The sequence below is a fragment of the Hetaerina americana genome, unplaced genomic scaffold, assembly GCF_022747635.1.
Source record: "Hetaerina americana unplaced genomic scaffold, ioHetAmer1.1.p SCAF_12, whole genome shotgun sequence".
Taxonomy (NCBI): domain Eukaryota; kingdom Metazoa; phylum Arthropoda; class Insecta; order Odonata; family Calopterygidae; genus Hetaerina; species Hetaerina americana.
Genome location: NW_027286292.1, coordinates 14757791 through 14777550, shown reverse-complemented (window position 1 = coordinate 14777550; position 19760 = coordinate 14757791). Strand labels below are relative to the sequence as shown.

Sequence of the window (19760 nt, the reverse complement as noted above, 5' to 3'; positions counted from 1 at the left end):
CTAACACTACGCTTTTTATGGGAACACATAAGGAGAATATGCGGGACCTCCTTAAAGAAATTCGGCTTCATTAAACGGGTGGTGGGGAAATACAATGAAAAAGTTAAAGACGTGTTATTTTGTTATAGTTAAGCTATATTTGGAAAACGCCGCAAGTATTTAGGATCCTCGGAAGAAAGTGTTGCTGAAAGAATTAGATAGAATACAAATAAAATTTGACAGGTTCGTCAAAAATTGTTACGATAAAATTACAACTGTGAAAAGGCTTTCAGGGTAATTAGGCTGGGAGCTGCTTGAGAACCGAAGGGAATAAGCGAGGCTTAGACTTTAAGCACGGTTCAGAACACACGTGTTTAACCGTGATGCAAAGGGAATTATTATCGCCCACACTATTTCGATTGGTTAGACCATGAAGACATACAAGGAAAGTATACGCATAGGCATGCGCGTCTTTTTTCCACAATTCCTCCTATTCTACAATCTGTAAAACAAACAAAAGCTCATAAATGAAAAAGTACAAGTATGATGCAATTTGATTTCGAATGAAAACACTTTCACAAAATAGTTATAAGGGTTGATATTTTATTAAAAACTATTATATATCGAGCTTGCCGTTGTTTCGTGGGATTATAGTATTTGACTGCCAATTTAATAAAATTACCAGGTTTTTTGTTGATGGAAACGGCTACACATAATGCAAATCGTTTGTGGCACTGAGAGTAGGCTTCAAACTACCCACTAAATTTAAATTTTCATTAATATTAGATTGTAACCTATTCCAGTGTTGCGCCGTCGTGCGCTCTCGTTGACGTTTCTCAATGGTGCTCGTTCTTTTTGGCTGTGTCGACCGGTTTTCTACCAACTCAGGTATGACTCCGGTATGTATGTCATACCGCCATTGCATTCTGTAACTTCCTGCGTTCCCAAGTTATCAACTTGGAAAACGAAATTAATCTTTCCGATTATACGAGCTCGAATAAGTTCGCCAATATGTTTTATGCGTAAAAGTTTTTGTAAACGTAATTTTTGATGTTTTTATTATTGACCTTTTGGAGAAATATTGTCGGTAGAGATACTTACTTCCTTTTTCCAAAATAGTTAGTTAGGTTTATTTATACTTTAAATATGACGCATTTTTACATGTAGAGTTTATTTATTTGACGTATCTATATTTTTATGTATGTGTTTTGTGGCCCAATATTAATTTGAAATGTTTTTTGTTTTTTTCCAGATTATGTTAATAGCACACTTCTACGATATACAGGGTTCGTCCGGAAAATAAGTGTACTGATTTTTTCCCGCCGCTCCAGGCGCGCCCAGCACCGCTCTGACGGGCTGCGATTGGAGGGGGGTATGTTGGCAAGCGACGCTAAAAAAGGCAGTCGGCTCTGAGCTGTGGTGTAGTGAGGAGCTCTGTTAACGCGAACCTCCACGCTCGACCCACGTCACGGAACGCGATGCCGAAGTTTTTGGAGCAGCGTTATTCCATCAAATTTGCGGTAAAGCTTGGGAAATCGTCTACCGAAACTGTCGGTATGATTAACCAGGCTTACGGGGAGTCAGCCATGTCCAGAAACATGATCTTTCGGTGGCACAAGATGTTCGTGGAGGGCAGAGAAGAGGTCGACGACGAACCACGGCCTGGACGCCCATCAACGACACTCACCGACGAAAATGTGCGAAAAGTTCGCGATGTACTGAACTCTGATCGTCGTCTTAGTGTTCGGATGATAGCAGAGCAGTGTAATGTGCCAAAAACAATAGTGCACGAGATTATTAGGGAGCAGTTACAGATGCAAAACATCTGGCGGCTGCATCACGACAATGCGCCGTCTCACACCGCGCTTTTCGTGTCGGACTTCTTGGCCAAGCACGGCGTGGCAACGCTGCCGTACCCGCCCTACAGCCCGGACCTGGCACCACCGGACTTCTTTCTGTTCCCGAAGATAAAGAGGAGTTTGAAAGGAACGCGATACGGGACTTTGGACGCCGTCAAAGAGGCCGTGACGACGTGTGTTCGAGAGGTTCCCGATGATGCCTTCGCGGGAGCGTTCCAGGAATGGGAACGCCGCTGGAACAAGTGTATCGACTCACAAGGGTCCTATTTTGAGGAATACTATATTAGCTTAAGATATGTAAAAGTGTAATACATTTTTTTTCCTGAGCTCATTACACTTATTTTCCGGACGAACCCTGTAGTAAGGGAGATATACTCCAGTGCAGATCGATACAAATATTCGTTCTTTCCTCGGGCTATCAGGAATCATGATAGTCAGAAAGCAAAGTCATAATACTAATATTAAGACACTCGATTTGCAAGAGTCGCGGTAGTCCAGGGGTAGAGCGTTGGACTACTAACCGCAGGGTCCCGGGTTCGATTGCCGGACAAGTCACCTGTAGCAGGATAGATTCCCAACCCAAATTCCAAAAGGATTTCGGGACGCTTTTCGTTTTGTCGAAACATTTTATAACGAAAATGCCTGCCCTGCGTTGAACCTTCTAAATTTCTCGAATGAGGCCTTTTTCAGTCGAATCCCATACACTAACTACTGCATATCCTTACAAGAGCATGGTGGTAACGTTCCTTGAACTTATATTCACTCCTGAAACAATGCGATAGTGTGTTTATGCGTTTTAGTTTTTTAAGTAAATGTTATTTTCTTTTTCACTTCCTCTCTCTTGTTCTCCCTTACCCATTCCACCTGTAGCTTGCACCCTCTGCTACGAGTAGACGCCTTTATGGTGGATCGCAGGGTATTTATGTAGATACTCTTAATGAATCCCAATTTTGTATTTGCTTTTCAGCAGATCTTACTTAAGTGGGGGATCCAATTTAAGTGGTCAAATTAAGTAACACCTACGATAGGTATTTTATTGTATAAACTTCTAGGTCAAATACACATAGTTCGTAAACAAATCTCGTTGATCTTTTAAAGAAATTTACAACCAAAAACTGATCCTCACCCTAGTGGGGTATTTTATGGTTGTAATCCCATTTATTATTTTTTCATTGATACCATAGCGTGTAAGTTTTTGTAAAAATTTATTGTTACACAAACTTAAACGCCATGATATCAAGTTAGATGAATTACAGCTTATGTAAAAACGACAGAGAGAATTTCAGCTTAAGTGAACGATACAGGAAGAGTTTCGGATTAGGAGAGGACGACAGGAAAATTTTTGGATAAAGAATAGATGGCAGGGAGAATTTGGACTTAGATGAAAACGACAGGGAGTATTTCGCCTTGGTGAATGAGAACGGAAAATTTTGGCTCAGTTTATAGCGAATGTTTTATGAAAAGACGACAGAAAGATTTTCAACTCAGGAGAAATCGAAGGAAAATTTCGCGCCAGGAGAAGTGACTGGTTGAATACCGGTTTAGGAGAAAAATACGGAGAATTTCAGCATAGGAGAAGGGACATGAAGAATTTTGCCTTAAGAGAAATCAAAAGGGAGAATTTGGGCTCAGCAGAAAACGAGAGAAAGAATTTCGGTCTAAGAGTATAGGATGGAGAATTTCGGCTTAGGAGAAAACGACAAGGAGGATTTCGGATTAGGGGAAAGCGACAGGAAGAATTTCGTCCTACGAGAAAATGGCAATAATTTCGGGTTTGAAGATAACGATGGAGAATGTCGGCTTAGGAGAAGGCTATAGGAAAGAACGATGAGGAAAATTTCGGCTAAGGAAAAATCGAGGCTTTGAAATTTCGTTCTAGGAATAATCGAAGCCGGGAAATTTTGGCTCAGAAAAAATTGAGGCCGGGTAGTATCGGTTTAGAAAATATGGAGGCCGAGAAACTCTAGGCTTAGGTAAACAAGAGGCTGCGAAATTACCGCATTGAAAAATGTAAGTCAGGAGATATCGGCTTATGAAATAACAAGATCGGGGTATTTCCGCTAAGGAAAAATCGAGGCTGGGGTTTTTCACATAGAAAAGAATGAGCCTAGGAAATGTTGGCTTAAAAAAATTACAGGACATTTCGGTTTCGGATGCAAACGATGGGAGCAAATTTAGGTTTAGGAAAAAGACAACGGGAAATACTTGTCCAGGGAAAAGAAACCGGGGTATTTTCTATTGGAGGGCGTAAACCGTGGTAAATTTCGGCATAGAAACAAATATCCTGTGGATGGAAGAACCGACCACGTGAAATTATGCCTCAGCAGACACGACCTGGGGAAATATTAGCTTAGAAAAAGACGATCCCGGTGAATTTTATTTTAGGAGGAAACGACAGGGAGGAATTCTGTTTAGGCAAAAACGACAGGGAAAATTAAGAAAAGTTCGAAGAAAATGTAAAAAGGAATGACGTATGATACCTTTGGAACATTAAGCATCCACGGTGAACCCCTGGAAACTCATAAATTGTTGTGAAAATTACTGAGCAATTATCACTGTTATTTTTGCTGAAGTTTCGCACAGAGTGACGAAGTGTATTCAAACACTTTGAAAATGCCACGCATACGTGTTAAGTCGGCACCAATCTTGATTGTAAACACGCCCTCGTTTGCATGAACTACTCAAATGTTTCCATTTCTCCCTCCAGATCTTCCCCGGCCTCTCCACCAAAATATTCAATAGAAGAGGATAAAATGGAAACAACTGTCTAGCACTGCCAGTCCCAACCCACCATCCACGAAAGGCACCTAAGAAGTCTGATATTTTATTTCATTTTTATTTAAGAATTACGTTGCGATAAGGCGATTTTCCTGGTGGCAACGGTCAAGTTTGGCCAATGATCACTCTTACAACGAAAAATACATACATACACGCACTAGAAAAACAGATAGGAGACAAAATATTCTTACATACAATGACACTTCCACATCACATACAAACAAACTTCCACATCACGTACAAAATGCCGTCCACATCACATACAAACAATATTTTAATAACTACAATGAAGTTTATCACCCAGTGGCTGCTTTAAATTTATTTTTTAAACTCCTAAAATTGGATGGAAAGGTCAAGCAAACCTCCAGGCAGCTGGTTCCAATCAATAATAGTTCTATTTAAAAAAGAGTATTTTTTCCTATTTGTTTTTTGCGTCGCTATTTTTATTTTGAAACTATGGTCGTTTTTTCCCTTAAAGTTAGGCTTTCCATCTCTTTCCAAAAATCTTCCCTCGCTTCGTCCTTTTTAACAATTCTATACATCGCGCCTAACCTACTCCTTTTTCCTCTATTTTTCAAACTCTCCCATTTCAGTATAACTAACATTTCTGTGGAACTATCTGTTCTTTTGTACCTTCCGAGTACATATCTTGCTGCCTTTTTTTGAACTTTTTCTATCTTTTTAATATGTCCACCTCATATGGATCCCATACTATGGAGGAGTATTCTAGGATATGGATAACCAGTACCTTATATGCTTTTTCTTTTGTGGCTACGCTACTTCCTTTTAAATTTCCCATTACGCAATGCAATACTTTAAATGTCTTCCGTGTCAAATTATCTACTTGGACTCCCCACCCAAGATCCCTAGTTAATTAAATGCCTAAATATTTGCAATGACTGCTATATGGGATTTTTTTTCCAAAGAGGGTGTAAATTTCCTTTTCTGCATTCTTTTTATTTGAAAAATGTATGTTTACTCTTACTGACATCAATGCCCATATTATTATTTGCAACCCAGTCACCAAGGCGATCGATGTCATTTTGTAGTTTTACGCGTTCATTTCATGATCTACCCGTCTGTATATAATGCAGTCATCAGCAAAGTCTTATTCGGGAATGTAAATTGTTTGGTAAATAGTTCACGTAAATTAGGAAGAGTAATGGCCCTAGACGGGAAACCAACTCAATTATCATTCCCAGGATAAATATGATGGTCACTTCAGAGAACATGAGTCCTGGCAACTACGGGGCTCGGCCCAATCGGCCGTGTGTCGTGACCGGCAGCGGGGGAGGCAAGGCTTCTGCGGTCGTCATCCCACGAAACCCTTGCAAGGGAAGACCGGAAGCAGCAGGAGAAGAAGACCACATTAGTTAGAATAGGAACGTGGAATGTTAGGACAATGATGAGGACAGGAAAATTGGAGAATATTTGGCGAGAGATGGAAAGGGGAAAAATAGATATTTTAGGTCTATGCGAGGTGAGATGGAAAGATAGCGGGGATTACTGGAGTGATAATTATTTAATAATATACAGCGGCGGGGACGAGAGCCAACGTGGGGTTGCGTTAGTATTAAATGAAGAGGTAGGAAGAAGCGTAGTCAACATAGAACAGGTAACGGATAGAATACTACTAGTAGATATAACAGCAGAACGGACGAACTTGGTTATTATTCAAGTATACATGCCACCGAGTAACCATACGGAGGAAGAGGTTGATAGGCTATACGATCAATTAGAGGACAAAATCGCGTATGTTCCTGTAGGGAAACTTTCGATAGTGATAGGGGATTGGAATTCGACGGTAGGGAAAGGGAGAGACGGTGATGAGGTGGGGGACTACGGTTTAGGCACGCGGAATGACCGCGGGGAGAAAGCAGTTGAGTTCTGCAGGACACAGGGGCTAGTCATCACCAACACTTGGTTTAGACACCATAAAAGATGCAGGTGTACATGGAAAATGCCAGGTGATTCAGAAAGGTATCAGCTAGATTATATTCTGGTTAATTGCAGGTTTAGGAACAGTGTGATGAATTCGCTATGAATTTTGCTATGAAATGTAGCGTCCATTTCAAAAAGATAAGGCAGGGGCGGCGGGTTAGAAAATGGAATGTAGAAGCATTAAATGGATTGAAATAGAAGGATTACCAACGGGCTGTAGAGGAAATCATGGGGGATGGTAAAAAGCTGAGTATTATCAAAGAAAAATAGGAAAATATCAAGAAAGGGATATCGAAAGCCGCAAAAGATGCTATTGGAACCGTTAACGAGAAAATGACTAGGAAACCATGGATCACTGATGAGATGATTACAAAGATGGATGAGAGGATAAAATGGAAGATTGTAAGCACAGAGTTAGGCAAAATGAAGTACAAAGAGTTAAACAATAAATTGAGGCAGGCAACAAATAAAGCAAAAGAAGCATGGTGGAAGACGCAGTGTGATGATATGGAACGTCTGCAGAGGAAGGGTGAAATTGGTGCGCTGTACAGCAAAGTTAAATCGTTATCGGGAAGTAAGAAAGGAAGATCTATGCTAACAGTTAGAGATAAGGCGAGAAAGATAATAGTTGACACAGGAAAGATCCAAGAGAGATGGATGGAATATATAGAAGAACTGTATAGTAAAGAACTTAGACCAACAAAGTTAGACATAGAAAAGGAACATGACGTAGAGGAAGATAGCTTAGGTCCAGGCATACTCGACGATGAGACAGAAAGGGCATTAAGGGAGATGAAGCCAAACAAGGCCGTGGGGGTGGATAACATTACGGCGGAACTATTGAAATGCTTAGGAAAATGTGGAAGGAAGATGATATATGGGCTGATTCGTAGTATCTAGGAGGAAGTAATCTGGCCGGAAGACTTTGTGAGATCAGTTTTAGTTCCTATTCCCAAAAAGGTAAAGGCTAAATCATGTGAGGACTACAGGACAATAAGTTTGATATCCCACGCAGCTAAAGCTGTTCTCAGGATCTTAAACAAAAGGATAGAGAGTAGGGCAAATGATTACTTAGGGGATGATCGGTTTGGGCTTAGGAAGGGGAGAGGTACGCGTGATGCCATTGCAGTAATGAGATTATTAATCGAGAGGAATATAAAATAAAACCAGGAGGTATTTGCCTGTTTCGTAGATTTCGAAAAAGCGTTTGATAGAGTGAAATGGGGAAAACTAATGAGTGCATTGCAGAAAATAGGATTAGATTGGAGGGAAAGTAGGCTAATCCTCAACCTGTACATGTCTCAGACTGCTCAGGTGCGAGTGGGGAACCGGGAGTCCGGATGGGCAGTGTTAGGAAGAGGTGTAAGGCAAGGTTGCCCATTATCACCGTTGCTGTTCAACCTGTATGTAGAGGAAATGATTAAAGAGGTATGGGAAGAACTGGAGGTAGGAATGAAAGTGGGCGGGGAATTCGTAAAATCAGTCAGGTTTTGTGATGACCAAGCTTTTGTTTGTCAGTCAGCCAAGGGGCTGCAAACATTGCTGAGTGAATTGGAAATTCAGTGCGACAGGTATGGGATGAGAATCAATATTAATAAAATAAAGGTTATGCGATTTTCTAGAAAGAAAAAGGCTAAGCTAAACATTAAAATTGGAGGACAAAAACTAGAGCAGGTAGAACAGTATACGTATCTCGGAAGTGTTTTGGACCAACATGGTCAAAGTAGTAGGGACGTAAGGAGAAGAATTGCGTTAGGCAAAGAGGCTTTCACAAGGAGGAGGGAGTTGATGACAGGGACGTTGGGTAAGGATGTCAAGAAAAGACTCGTAAAAACTTTGATATGGAGCGTAGCTATGTACGGTGCGGAAACGTGGTCATTGAAGCAGGAGGATAGACGTAGATTGGAGGCTTTTGAAATGTGGGTGTGGAGAAGACTGGAGAAAGTGAAATGGACAGAGAAGAAAACAAATGAAGAAGTATTTGGAATGGTGGGCGAAGAGAGGAGGTTGTTGGGAGAAATCCTATGGAGGCAGGAAAAGTGGATGAAGGGGGTATTGACCGGCAGTGGGATGTTGAAGAGTGTGGTAGAGGGGAGAATATTAGGCAGGAAAAGGAAGGAACAGGATAGGGATGTTGGACGGGGTGAAGGGAGGAAGGAAGTACTCAGAGATGAAGAGGGACCTGATGTAGAGTAGGACGCTGTGTTTTGCTGGGATTCACAAAGTATTTATTTAGTAGCTGTGACCATCCGAACACCTACCTTATCCGGTAGATTACCTAATAATAAAAATGAATGGCCCTAGAACACTGGCTTGTGGAACTTCTGCTAAAACGCTCGTCTCATTTGATAATGTATCCCGAAAGTTTACTTTTTGAGTTCTGCCTTTAAGAAAATTTTTTATCCATTGTTTTACCCTCAAATCCAATGGTAACAAATCCAACTTCAACAATAATTTATGTTAGGTACTCTGTCGTAAACTGCCGAAAAATCAACGATTACTGCATTCACATCCTTTCCTTCATCTATTGCGTCGCCGATATATTGGCTAAATCCCAAAAGCTGCGTTTCACACGAGTATCTAAACCCATGTTGATGTTTGAATAGCCATCTATCTCTTGTCCACCATTCCCGAATGTTGTCAGCGATTCTTTTTCCCATTATTTTGCAAACAACTGAGGTTATGCTTACCGGTCTATAAATGTTGGCTATTGTTTATCCCTTTTCTTGATAATTGGAGTAATATTTGGTTTTTTCCAATCATTGGGCCAGGCATCATTATTAATAATATAATAATAGGTTTAATAATATATAATAATAGGTCCAAAATAAGATATCTTTCGCCCGTTCAATCACTTTTTTAAGTATTACAGCTTTCTCATGATTAATTTTAACCTCATTCCTAACACAATTTAAATGAAACTGATTCTGAAATGAACTAAGTAATGATTGTAATCTTTTATCTGACCGGCTAACGCACACGTGATTATCCGCAAATCAAACTGATTTGAAGCGTTCTGCAACTAATTTCACTGCAACCAGGAGTTATCAGAAGTTAGTTATAATAAAGCTGTATCTCCAGAAAAACTATAAGAATTTCATCGCGAGACAATTTCACTCTCCTAAACTATAATCTTCTCTCTCTCTCTCTCCTGTCCCTCCCTTTGCCTACCACCGCACTTCAATCTCACACCACTTTCAATTGTTTTCTTTCAAGTACTTTCGCAATCAATTTGCTTGACATATCTTTTTCTTCCTTCTAATGACTATTTGTCAACAAGGAAACCTGGATTACTACTGGATTGGCTAAAAGGTGTACTTTTATTTTTACGCATATTATTCACCTGCTCCACGCTCATCAGCCTTTTCCCTAGTCTCCTATTCCTTACTCTGGCTAACCCACGTTTACTCTCTGCCCCTCCACTTAGCCCAATTTTAAAACTGTCATTTCAATAATTTTTACATCTCGCCTCGCACGGACCTAACATGCTTAAATTTCCCCTCCTCATCTCTCACTTGTTAATCTCTAGTTTCATTACTCTCAGCATCATTGTAACATTCTAAATCCCGATTTTTACAATGGTGTTCCCTGTGTTTATCATTTTCTGATTCAATTTGCTTGGTTTTGCATGGATTGTGTATGATGATGCTTGCAAAGGCCCTGCCTCCTTTACTGCAAGGACAACACTTAATTCAGAGTGTCAAATCCAGAAGTTCCAGGACCCATTTTATCATGGGATAAATCATTGCATTCCTCGATAATATTTTTAATGGGACACCACCAATCAAGCGGCTGCCCCACTGGTGTCAGATACCTTTGTAGCGCCTCACTGGGGACCACATGCTGCGAGGACTATGTTTCACCTGACTCCTGCCCTTCAAACTATCTGGCATGGGTGACCTGTCGGACGCTGGCTCGGAGGGCTCCGGTGGTCCCGCCCGCTCTCGAGTGGAAAAGGACCCCGGGATCCCATGCCAGATGTCCGACGGTAGGAAGCGAAAGGCGACGAGCCGCAAGGCGTCCGGCTCTCCGCGAGCACCCTCGGGGGCTAGGGTTCCGGACCCGGTCCGATCCCTTTCCAGCCGTGAGGCTGTCCGCGAACCGTGAGGTGTCCTCGAACGGCATCGAAAGTTTTGATTTCACGACGCTACGGCTTTGATGGTCCACCCGACCCGTCTTGAAAAATTGACGAATGAGTCCAACATACGCGCGAGTCGTTGGGTCGGACACGCTCCGCTAAACCCATAGGCCCAATGAAAGTGAATCCCGCCGTTCCGGCGGCCGAGGGAGGACGATAGGAATCCTAGGATCCATTATCATATGCTCCCATAAGAACAGTTCTATAGATATTGGCACATGTAAGCTCTTCCACCACTTTAAGGTTGAACCCCTCGGGGTAGCGTCAGTACTCTTAGTGAAATGAAATTTTGGAACGAAATATAAAAATCATTTGACAGTCAAGAATCTTATGATAATGGAGAGGATGGAAACTGAATCTTCTCACTCGGGCAGCAAAATCATGTAACATACATGAAATCAATCAGGGGACAAGCAAAATAGTGTAATTGTCTTTACCAAGAGGATACAAGGAGCATTTGTTAGCCATTATTTTTCCTACAGGCAGTAAATGCTGTCTCGTGTCTAGTGGTTGGAACATTCTAGCTCTGCACATAAAAAAACACCCAGCATAACTGGAAGCGGTTGGAATAAAAATACAAATGGATATTAGTGATATTACCATCCACCCCTGCTACCTTACACCTAGTAAGCTGGCAAAACAACAGGATTTCAATGCTATATTTAATGAGCCCTGAGCTGCTATTGCAGGGGGATTTTAATGCAAAAAGCTATCAAAAGATTGCTGCACCAAAAATGAGTCTTGGAAGAATATACACAAATGATCCATCAATTCCTATGCTAGAATGTGGTGTCAGAAATGACAACAAGGATCTCTGGAAAGGCTCTGATTAATTTATCCTATAAAAAATATATAACAGGCCAGTCAATGCAATAACTTCAGCAGTGGCCATTATCTAGTGATGCTATACATGGAACATATATTTTAATTGAGCCAAAACTCAGAAACTGCTTTGGTTCAGCCAACTGGGAAAAATTTTAAAAGGTAAATACTGACCACCTCACTAATAAATAAGTTTCAATTAAAAAGCCAGTAGTACACTTGGATAAAATGGCAGAGGACCTTGCTGATGTCATCAAGAGAGTGATTAACTATATCACATCAGGGAGTCTTGTTACATTAGCAGAGTAGAGAAACCAAAGAATTCACGTTCATGTTAGATGAGCTTACAAAATTCAAAGTTACCTCCAACTCAGAAAGCAACAGGTTATGAGGAATTACCAAACCAAGTCCTACGGAGACTGAAGATCTAAGTCTTCTAGGATTTAATCTGTGTTGGTCCATATCTCTGGGACAACAGTTTGCTGGCATTGGCATCTACAGAAGAGTAAATTCTGGAAGACTTAGACCTACAACATCTGCACACCACTGAAGCCTTCCCATGGAATCTTATGGACACAGCCCATTGTAGCTAAGGAATTATTCCTGGAATTTGTAATATAACCAATAAATCTTGGCTATTTGGCCTCATTTTGGAAGCATGTCTTCATTTTTTTTCTCATGAAGGTCAATGATAATAACATGATGCAGAAATGTTATTTACATTGGTATTGCTACTGCTTTTTTACATGGTGGAATGACCAATTGAATCACTGAAAAAATCATTAAGGGAAACATTAATGAAAGGAATGTTTGGGAACTGGGGGAAGTATAATGAGGAAGAAATGTACTCACAGGCATGCTGATTGTTGACGTGTGCATATATTGAGGGGTAAAGTGCATTGCCAGGGAAGGCTTTACATTCCATGCGATTATTGATAATGTTGGAGGTGCAAGGAGAAAGAATGTTGGTGAGCTCATTTGGGGTTGTAAGGAGTGGTCAAGATAGGACAAGTTTCACACCTGTCTCAACTGCAAGAAATCAGAGTGGGTTATCTAAATGCAATGCCGGGATATTAAGGGACTATATTGCTTATGGTGTTCTGGTTGGTAAGGATAAGGCTTTTGAATACAGATAAACCTGGAATGGAGGTGGCTCCAATGGAAAGGGTACCATTTAATTATTTGTGGAAGGTTTTGACATGCTGGAGTTTCTAAGTATTTGTTTTAGCCTGGAAGGTCTCTGGGTATCAACAGTTTTGAGACAATGGCGTAAATTGACAATAAAGCTCAATTTACAGAACTATAATTGTACTGTCTAGGGCCTGCAGTTGAAGATAGGGTAGGATAGAGAACATTTGATAAAAGATGTGTAGTAGCTATTTTAGTGGAATTATTGCTGTTTACTGGTGGACATTTCAATGGCAAAGTTCTGGTATTTTGAGCTCATCACAGAATTTGAATGCCAAGAAAATGACCTTCTCATTTGATAAAAGTTGTTTTCAAGGATTATCGAAACAATAATGCAGGTTTTGAATACACAATTTCCACAGCCCAGCAGTGATAACTTCAAAAGGTGTGTATAACACTTATTGGACTTGAAGGGAATATCCCTTAATGTTGATTACCACTGCGCTGATTCTTTTGAGTGGTAACAGGATGGATTCTAAGAGTTCATGCTATTTTACAAAGCAACAAAATTTAAAAATAGCAAAAATGGTACAAGCTTTGATATTTCAGTTATCCTACAAGCTTTTGTTAAAGTTGCCATACTTGAGATTCACCCATTCTAGAAAAAAACACATCACTTGAAATATTCAATGAAATGTTTATTTATGAAATATATTTTTATTTTTTCCTAAGGTAACAAGAAATATATTACAGTGAGTATAGATGAGGGTATAAGCTTCTGAGTGGAAAAAACTATGATGATAAGATAAAAAGGACTTTTTTCGAAATAATTTCTCAAAGTTAATCAGATTGAAGAAGATTAACTTATTCTGAGGTACTACAGCCTGCCATATGTTGAAATCACATTTAAAGTGAAAATGAGATGCAATTAAATGTTGGTGATTTAGTAAGAGAATTATTCTCACTCAATCATATTTATCAATGATCCATCTCTAAGGCTAATGATCAAGTTTCCAAAAATACTTGTAAGTATTCTAAAGGAAAAGCAGAGCTTCTCACTTGTAACTCGGAAGAATAAGTTAAGCTTCATCCTTGATGATAATAATAATAATTTCAAACAATTTTGACTTGAAGTAACAAGTTCTATCAAAGGATATTTCATTTGCTCTTTTATGAGGATGATACATGAAAGTAACAATTAATCAGGAAAGTTCTGCAAGAGGCAGATATTAAACATTTCAGCTTCTATTATAAAAATGGCACTCAGCTGAAATTATAAATTTTGTCACAGATGTATTTGATCTTTGACTGCTCACTAATCACCCCAGATGTCAAGGCCACATAGACAATTCTGGACAATTTAATAATAACTTTGACCTTTTTATTAATAAATTCAGTATTTGCAAATTGGAAGGCATTTCTCAATGCCGTCCATAAAATTGTATTCTAAAAAAAGAAATCACTTTGGAAGGTATAACTAACACATTAGGAGGTCAGTGATGATTTATATTATTAAAAACTATACAAATGCTAAAAAATGAATTGTTGGTAAGGTTTCTGTGCCAATGTAGTTACTTCATTATGCAGATAATAATTCCTTGAAAAAAGGGATGGCAGCTAATTACTTTTGTAGCCACACCAATGTCAATCAGCCCTTTTTTGAAACCATTGCAAAGGAACTAAATTTATTATTTTTCATGATTGGAAGGTCAAAAAAATAATGCTTAGATCAAAATCTACTAACAGCAATAAAATAGTGAATTGATAAAACAATACAGAGGTAGAAACAAATTATTGCAGTTGGTTTAATGACAGGAGTTGATGATTTTAAGCTGAACAATCAAATAAAATTAACAATAAGTGGAAGTTTGTATTTTTTCCCAAAATATTTTCATTCAAAAAGAGATGAATTCCATCAGTTTACTAAGCACAGATAGCCTTACAATTTCTGTAGCCATTTTAACTATGCCAATTCATTTATACAAAGTAAAAAGTATGTTCACTAAAGTTAACTAGTTTAAGAGATATCCCATGATGAATATGTATCAGTCTTTTTCAGATATCATTTACAGATGGAGCCATTGAGATTGATTAAGAAAATTCTTACTCAATTTTAATGGCACTAAAATCTTCAACTCTCACAAGTCTTAAAACACAAAAAATTGCAAAAGTTGAGAGATTGGACCAACCATGCAAAACAATTCAAATTAAAACAAACAATGGACACCACCATAACAATTTATGTGTGAAATGGTTTAAATGTATTTTGTATACATTTTGAAAAATTTTATGACAAAGTCATAGGAAAACCAATTTCAAATTAAAATTTTTTTGCTGAAAAATTATGTGGTTGTATTCCATACTTGCAGTGAACACCTGGAGAGAGGAAGGAGAGCACTTAAAAAGGTGCTAAATAGGTTTCTCTATTGTATAAACGGTCCCAGTTGCATTTGTTTCTCTCCCATCTGTAAACACATAGCCATAGCCTAGGTATTCTAGGCAAATGGCTATCTTTAACTTCCTCCAGTTTGACTACATAGAATTTAACATCCAGAGAAATCCTGAAATCCAACAATTTTTGTCATAGAATTTATATAAGTATGTTATTAAATTTTAACTGGATAGAGAAAACAATCCATTTAGTACATTTATAGGGTAATTCAATAAAACAAGGCATCACAAGATTTACCATATCTCTTCTTGGACCAGAAGGGAAGATTGCTGTGTGACTTAGACAGCAACAAGAGGCACTTGGTTCACAAAATGTTGAAAACAAGAAGCAGTTTTATTATACTCAAAAGAGACTATGGTCATTAAAGCTTCTTTCACGTTATCTTTTTTCAAAAAAAGTCCACTGAATGGATGACTTTATTAATACAGAATTCCCACAAGAAGACTGCATTAGATTCCAACAAACCCTGCAGAACATAGGCACATCATATCTGTGAAGTACTGCAGTCTGTCACATATTTCAGCTCTTAAAATATCCCAATCCTTGACTCTCCAATGTGGAGATAATGACTTATGGGACATAATGCAAACAGCTGAACTGTGGATATGAGTACTTTGGCACCGAATAGGTTCCTGCTATAAATGAGGACCTGGGTCATCTTTCACTTCTAAATCATGACCAGCCATCCGCACTGGAGGGATAGCTCCATGGGGACCATGAAAAGATAACGGTCGCCCTTGTCGCTCCTGCAAAAGCAGGCGGTGAGCTGCTCGGTCCATTTCTTCCTTTGTCATATCTAAAGCTTCCTGCATTTCTCTTGAAGTATACCTAACAAAATCTGGGTCACAGTACTTCCCAAGACCCTGTTCAACTAAAACCTGAAAGAAATGAATAACATTAGTTTGAAAGAGAGTCAAAATCAAAATATCATTCTACATTATTCAAAAAACAAATTACTATTTCTGTACCAGTAAAATTATTTGGCATTAGTGGAAAAAGGTCATCATAAGTTTTGAAATCTTTTTCTTAAAACCTAATTTAATGACTGAAAATCTGAATAAAAAGCCTTGATTTCATCATCAATAACTACAGGCTAACGCATCTGTTCATAGATTTAAATAAAATTATGAGCATGTCACACTCTTTTACCAGTTTTAAATTATTATAGCCCAGACTTAAATCATAAGTCATTTTTCATGAATAAATCCACACACAAAATAAACGCCAATATTCCCTAACATCTAAATTGTTATCATGACCGCTTCAACATAGGCTCCACCAGTTCTTTGTAATGGGCCATTCATTTCTTTTTCACAGCAATGCCTATACTATCTTTGTGCTTTTCATTACATTATTCAAAAGAGCATCTAAGTTTCAAAAAGTTTTAGCAAATATTTCTTCCTCAATATACTGCCTTCATCCTATATCACTGTTCAAATGACCTCTTAAGTAGTTCTGACAGTCTGATCAAACATATCTACGCATAGTATTTTATAACTAGCAGCATAGTAAACTTTGTTCCTCATGAGTTTTATGTAATTTATATTCATTGTATTTATTACAATTTTTTGTGCTAAATTAACTAATCACAATCAGTTTTATTCAGATCACTCACTAGAGTGATCTGGATAAAAATGATAGGTTTTTTAGGTTACATTAAACTGAAAGGTTTAAATCACAACTTCTAGAGAGCTAGTAACCTAAACCAATCAGTTTTATGTAAAAGAGCCAAAATGTTTTAGTATGTTGCAAGGAGATGAGGTATACAAGTGGGCAGAGAATTTGGCTACTGATAAAAGGGTTCTGGGTTAAAATTCTCAGTTCAAGACCTCTGGATTCCTTCAGTTTCACCAAAATTGTGCAAATATTTGGGTTCCAGATCTTACTGGGAAACCACATATGGTGCAGGGAAAGGAACATGTGGATTTATGAATGGCATGAGGATTTCACATACCATTTGTGCTTAACATGACATGAAAATTGCCCTCACCTATCAAACCAACCTTCAGGCTGATTACCATGGCCTGACTAATGGTTCTTGGTCAACAAGAAAAATATAAATGAAGATAAAGACTGTAAATGGTAAAGGCTCTATAACACATCATTGGGGCACATCTAATTAAATAAACTCTCCGGAAAAACTATTCACTGAGCCATATTAAATATTTATTAGTTTCAATGCTAGTTTGCACATGATTTTGTTGTCACAGAAATAATTTTTAAAAATTCTATTCAAATTTCTAGATTAATTCATTCCATCAGAAAATTATAAGAGCTCTCAATTAGTCACGGAGTAAAAAATATGACAAATAGTAAAGCATTTACCTTTGAGATATTTAAAGTCAAGAAGAAAGACAGACAAAGTCATAGAAAAAATACTGAAAAGGCCAACATCATCTTTACGACTGTAAACTTAAGTTTGAGTCCTCTTCTATTTTATTTTATTTATGCTGCTATTAATTCTGATATACAATGACTTTTTTATAATGACCATGGTAAGCTCCACCATTGTTGGTTATGATACCTACCCTAGCAGGCTGAGTCCTAGTTGACAGGACTCATTTTCATGGGTGTGTCCATCATTGTTCTATGGGAGAAATGATCGTGGTTTCCTTTTCCTTTCCTCAAATTTATATACAGTATTATCTCTCAGCGAGAATGCAACTAATATATTAGCATTCAATATCTTGTCTTATCAGTAACTAACACTGAAGCAACCTTTAATTTCTGCATGACATTACTGGTGCAGAATCACCACTGCCACACACCATAGTAGTGGTTCGCAGGGTAAAATTTATAACTATTAGGAGTGAAATAGTTTAGTGTGAGATAGAAGTTTCTGCCAAAGAAACATTCACTGACTATCTTCAGAAGTCAGTTAAAATTTTAGGAATAATCTTGGCATGTATAAGGATTGAAAACTACGCAATACTGAGCTTTCCACTCCTAACATACACTGGTACTTGCAATCTGGCTGGAAGATAGGGTAATGGGCTGAAACCTATGTACTCAGCACTGTGCATCATCTAGTTTAATACATCTCAGTGATTATCTTTACCCAGTTACCAAAATCGCTTACAGAATCAACACTGGTAAGATGGGCATCATTTCTGTGGCCTGAATAAATGGCATGCAGCCCTAGCATTTACACTGACAATTAGGCTGGTGTATACATATACTCGCCCCTACGAAACACCTTAGTGGTGGCTTGCACCGTACTTTAATAAATAAATAAAATTAAAAAATTAAATATGGTATTAATTAATTGGGAACATTAATCATCTGCACCAAACACCAGTTAAAGTAATTTCTAAGTTAAATAACTAACTTCTTATGAAACTATCTGTAGTTCATTTATATTCCAACAGAATGCAGCCCATATATAGACAAATGGGTCTAATATAATGTATGCAGCACCTGAAATGATTGGTGAGGATATTTCAGGGCCAGCAGGTATGGCATATGCTATGGTTGGTATCAAAGTATTACAGGTTTCTTAATAATTTAACAAAAACTTCCTTTCCTTTTTACTCCAGGGCCATAACTTATACATGATAAAATAAATACTCAAAATTCACCCATAGAAGCCGCAATTATGCAGCGAGAATTATTAAATAGGGTAAGATAGACACATGAATAACCTAATAAAAATCAACAATGTAAATAAAATAAAACTAACATTTCCCAAACCTTACTTGGAATTCATTAAATTTCAGACAAATGGTGGTTGTATAATATGAGTTATTAGAATTGGCATCATTGTCTCAAACCAGAAAAATTCACTAGTCCCATCCCAAAGAAAGTTAAAAATTTGTTGCCATCAACATTAATTTTACAGCATTTTAAAGCATTATTTTTATAGAAATTGCCTAGTGACCGACAGTATTCTGAACCTTTAGTACAGCTGAAACTATATAGTTACACTTACACTGAAAACTTACAAGATGATTAATGGGGGATCGGGATGGTGCAGTGGCTAACAGTAAGTAATTTGTTGTCTCCAGGATTTGAACCCAGGCCCTCAAGGGGGCTTCCCCCCAAGAGTGCCCAGGTTCAAATCATGGAGACAACAAATATTTTTCAGCGGTATCCCGATCCCTACCTGAGGGGCTTTGTGGAGAGCACTTTGAGTGAGTACAATATCTGTCGCATGGGGCGTTGAACTGCGGGCCCCTTGGTGCTTTTCCAAAAGAGTAGGCTAATGCCAATGCCGGGTTTTTCTCCACCTTCCCTTTCCCATCCACCCCTAATGGCGCAAATGACCTTGGCTGTTGTTGCCTCACATAAAAACTGCTATGATAATTAACGTTTGCTGAGCATGACAGAGAGAGACATAACGGCCACTGCAATGTTTGGGGAGTGTTCCAATTTGTACCTGAACATTATGAACACATAACAAACACTTACAGAATGGTTGAATGTGAACTACCGAAAATGAGTATTTGGGCCACAGTATAATTAGAGCAGCAATTTATTTGGGACAAATTTCAAGAAACTGAATTAAATTTCAAAAATACCCAGAGGTTTTTGCTTAGTTTCGAAAACATGTAATTTTATGGGACAGGTTGCTGCAAGGCATAAGCAGGAACAAACAAAAGAAAATAAACCTGGGGAATGTCAACTTATTCAGAATACCACATGGATTTCATTTTTTCTCTCTTCT

General features: G+C 38.4%; 1 protein-coding gene across 11 annotated transcripts in view; it reads right to left on the bottom strand.

Annotated features, from left to right (window-relative positions):
• Positions 1–13354: 13354 nt before the first annotated feature.
• Ca-alpha1D (Ca[2+]-channel protein alpha[[1]] subunit D) overlaps positions 13355–19760 on the bottom strand; it is a 391248-nt gene continuing 384842 nt past the window's right edge. For all 11 annotated transcript variants that reach the window (XM_071582710.1, XM_071582711.1, XM_071582713.1 and 8 more), the window contains one exon: positions 13355–15975. In XM_071582710.1, coding sequence (XP_071438811.1) covers positions 15733–15975 — 243 coding nt within the window. In that variant the 3' untranslated portion in view covers positions 13355–15732. The remainder of the gene's footprint in view (positions 15976–19760) is intronic.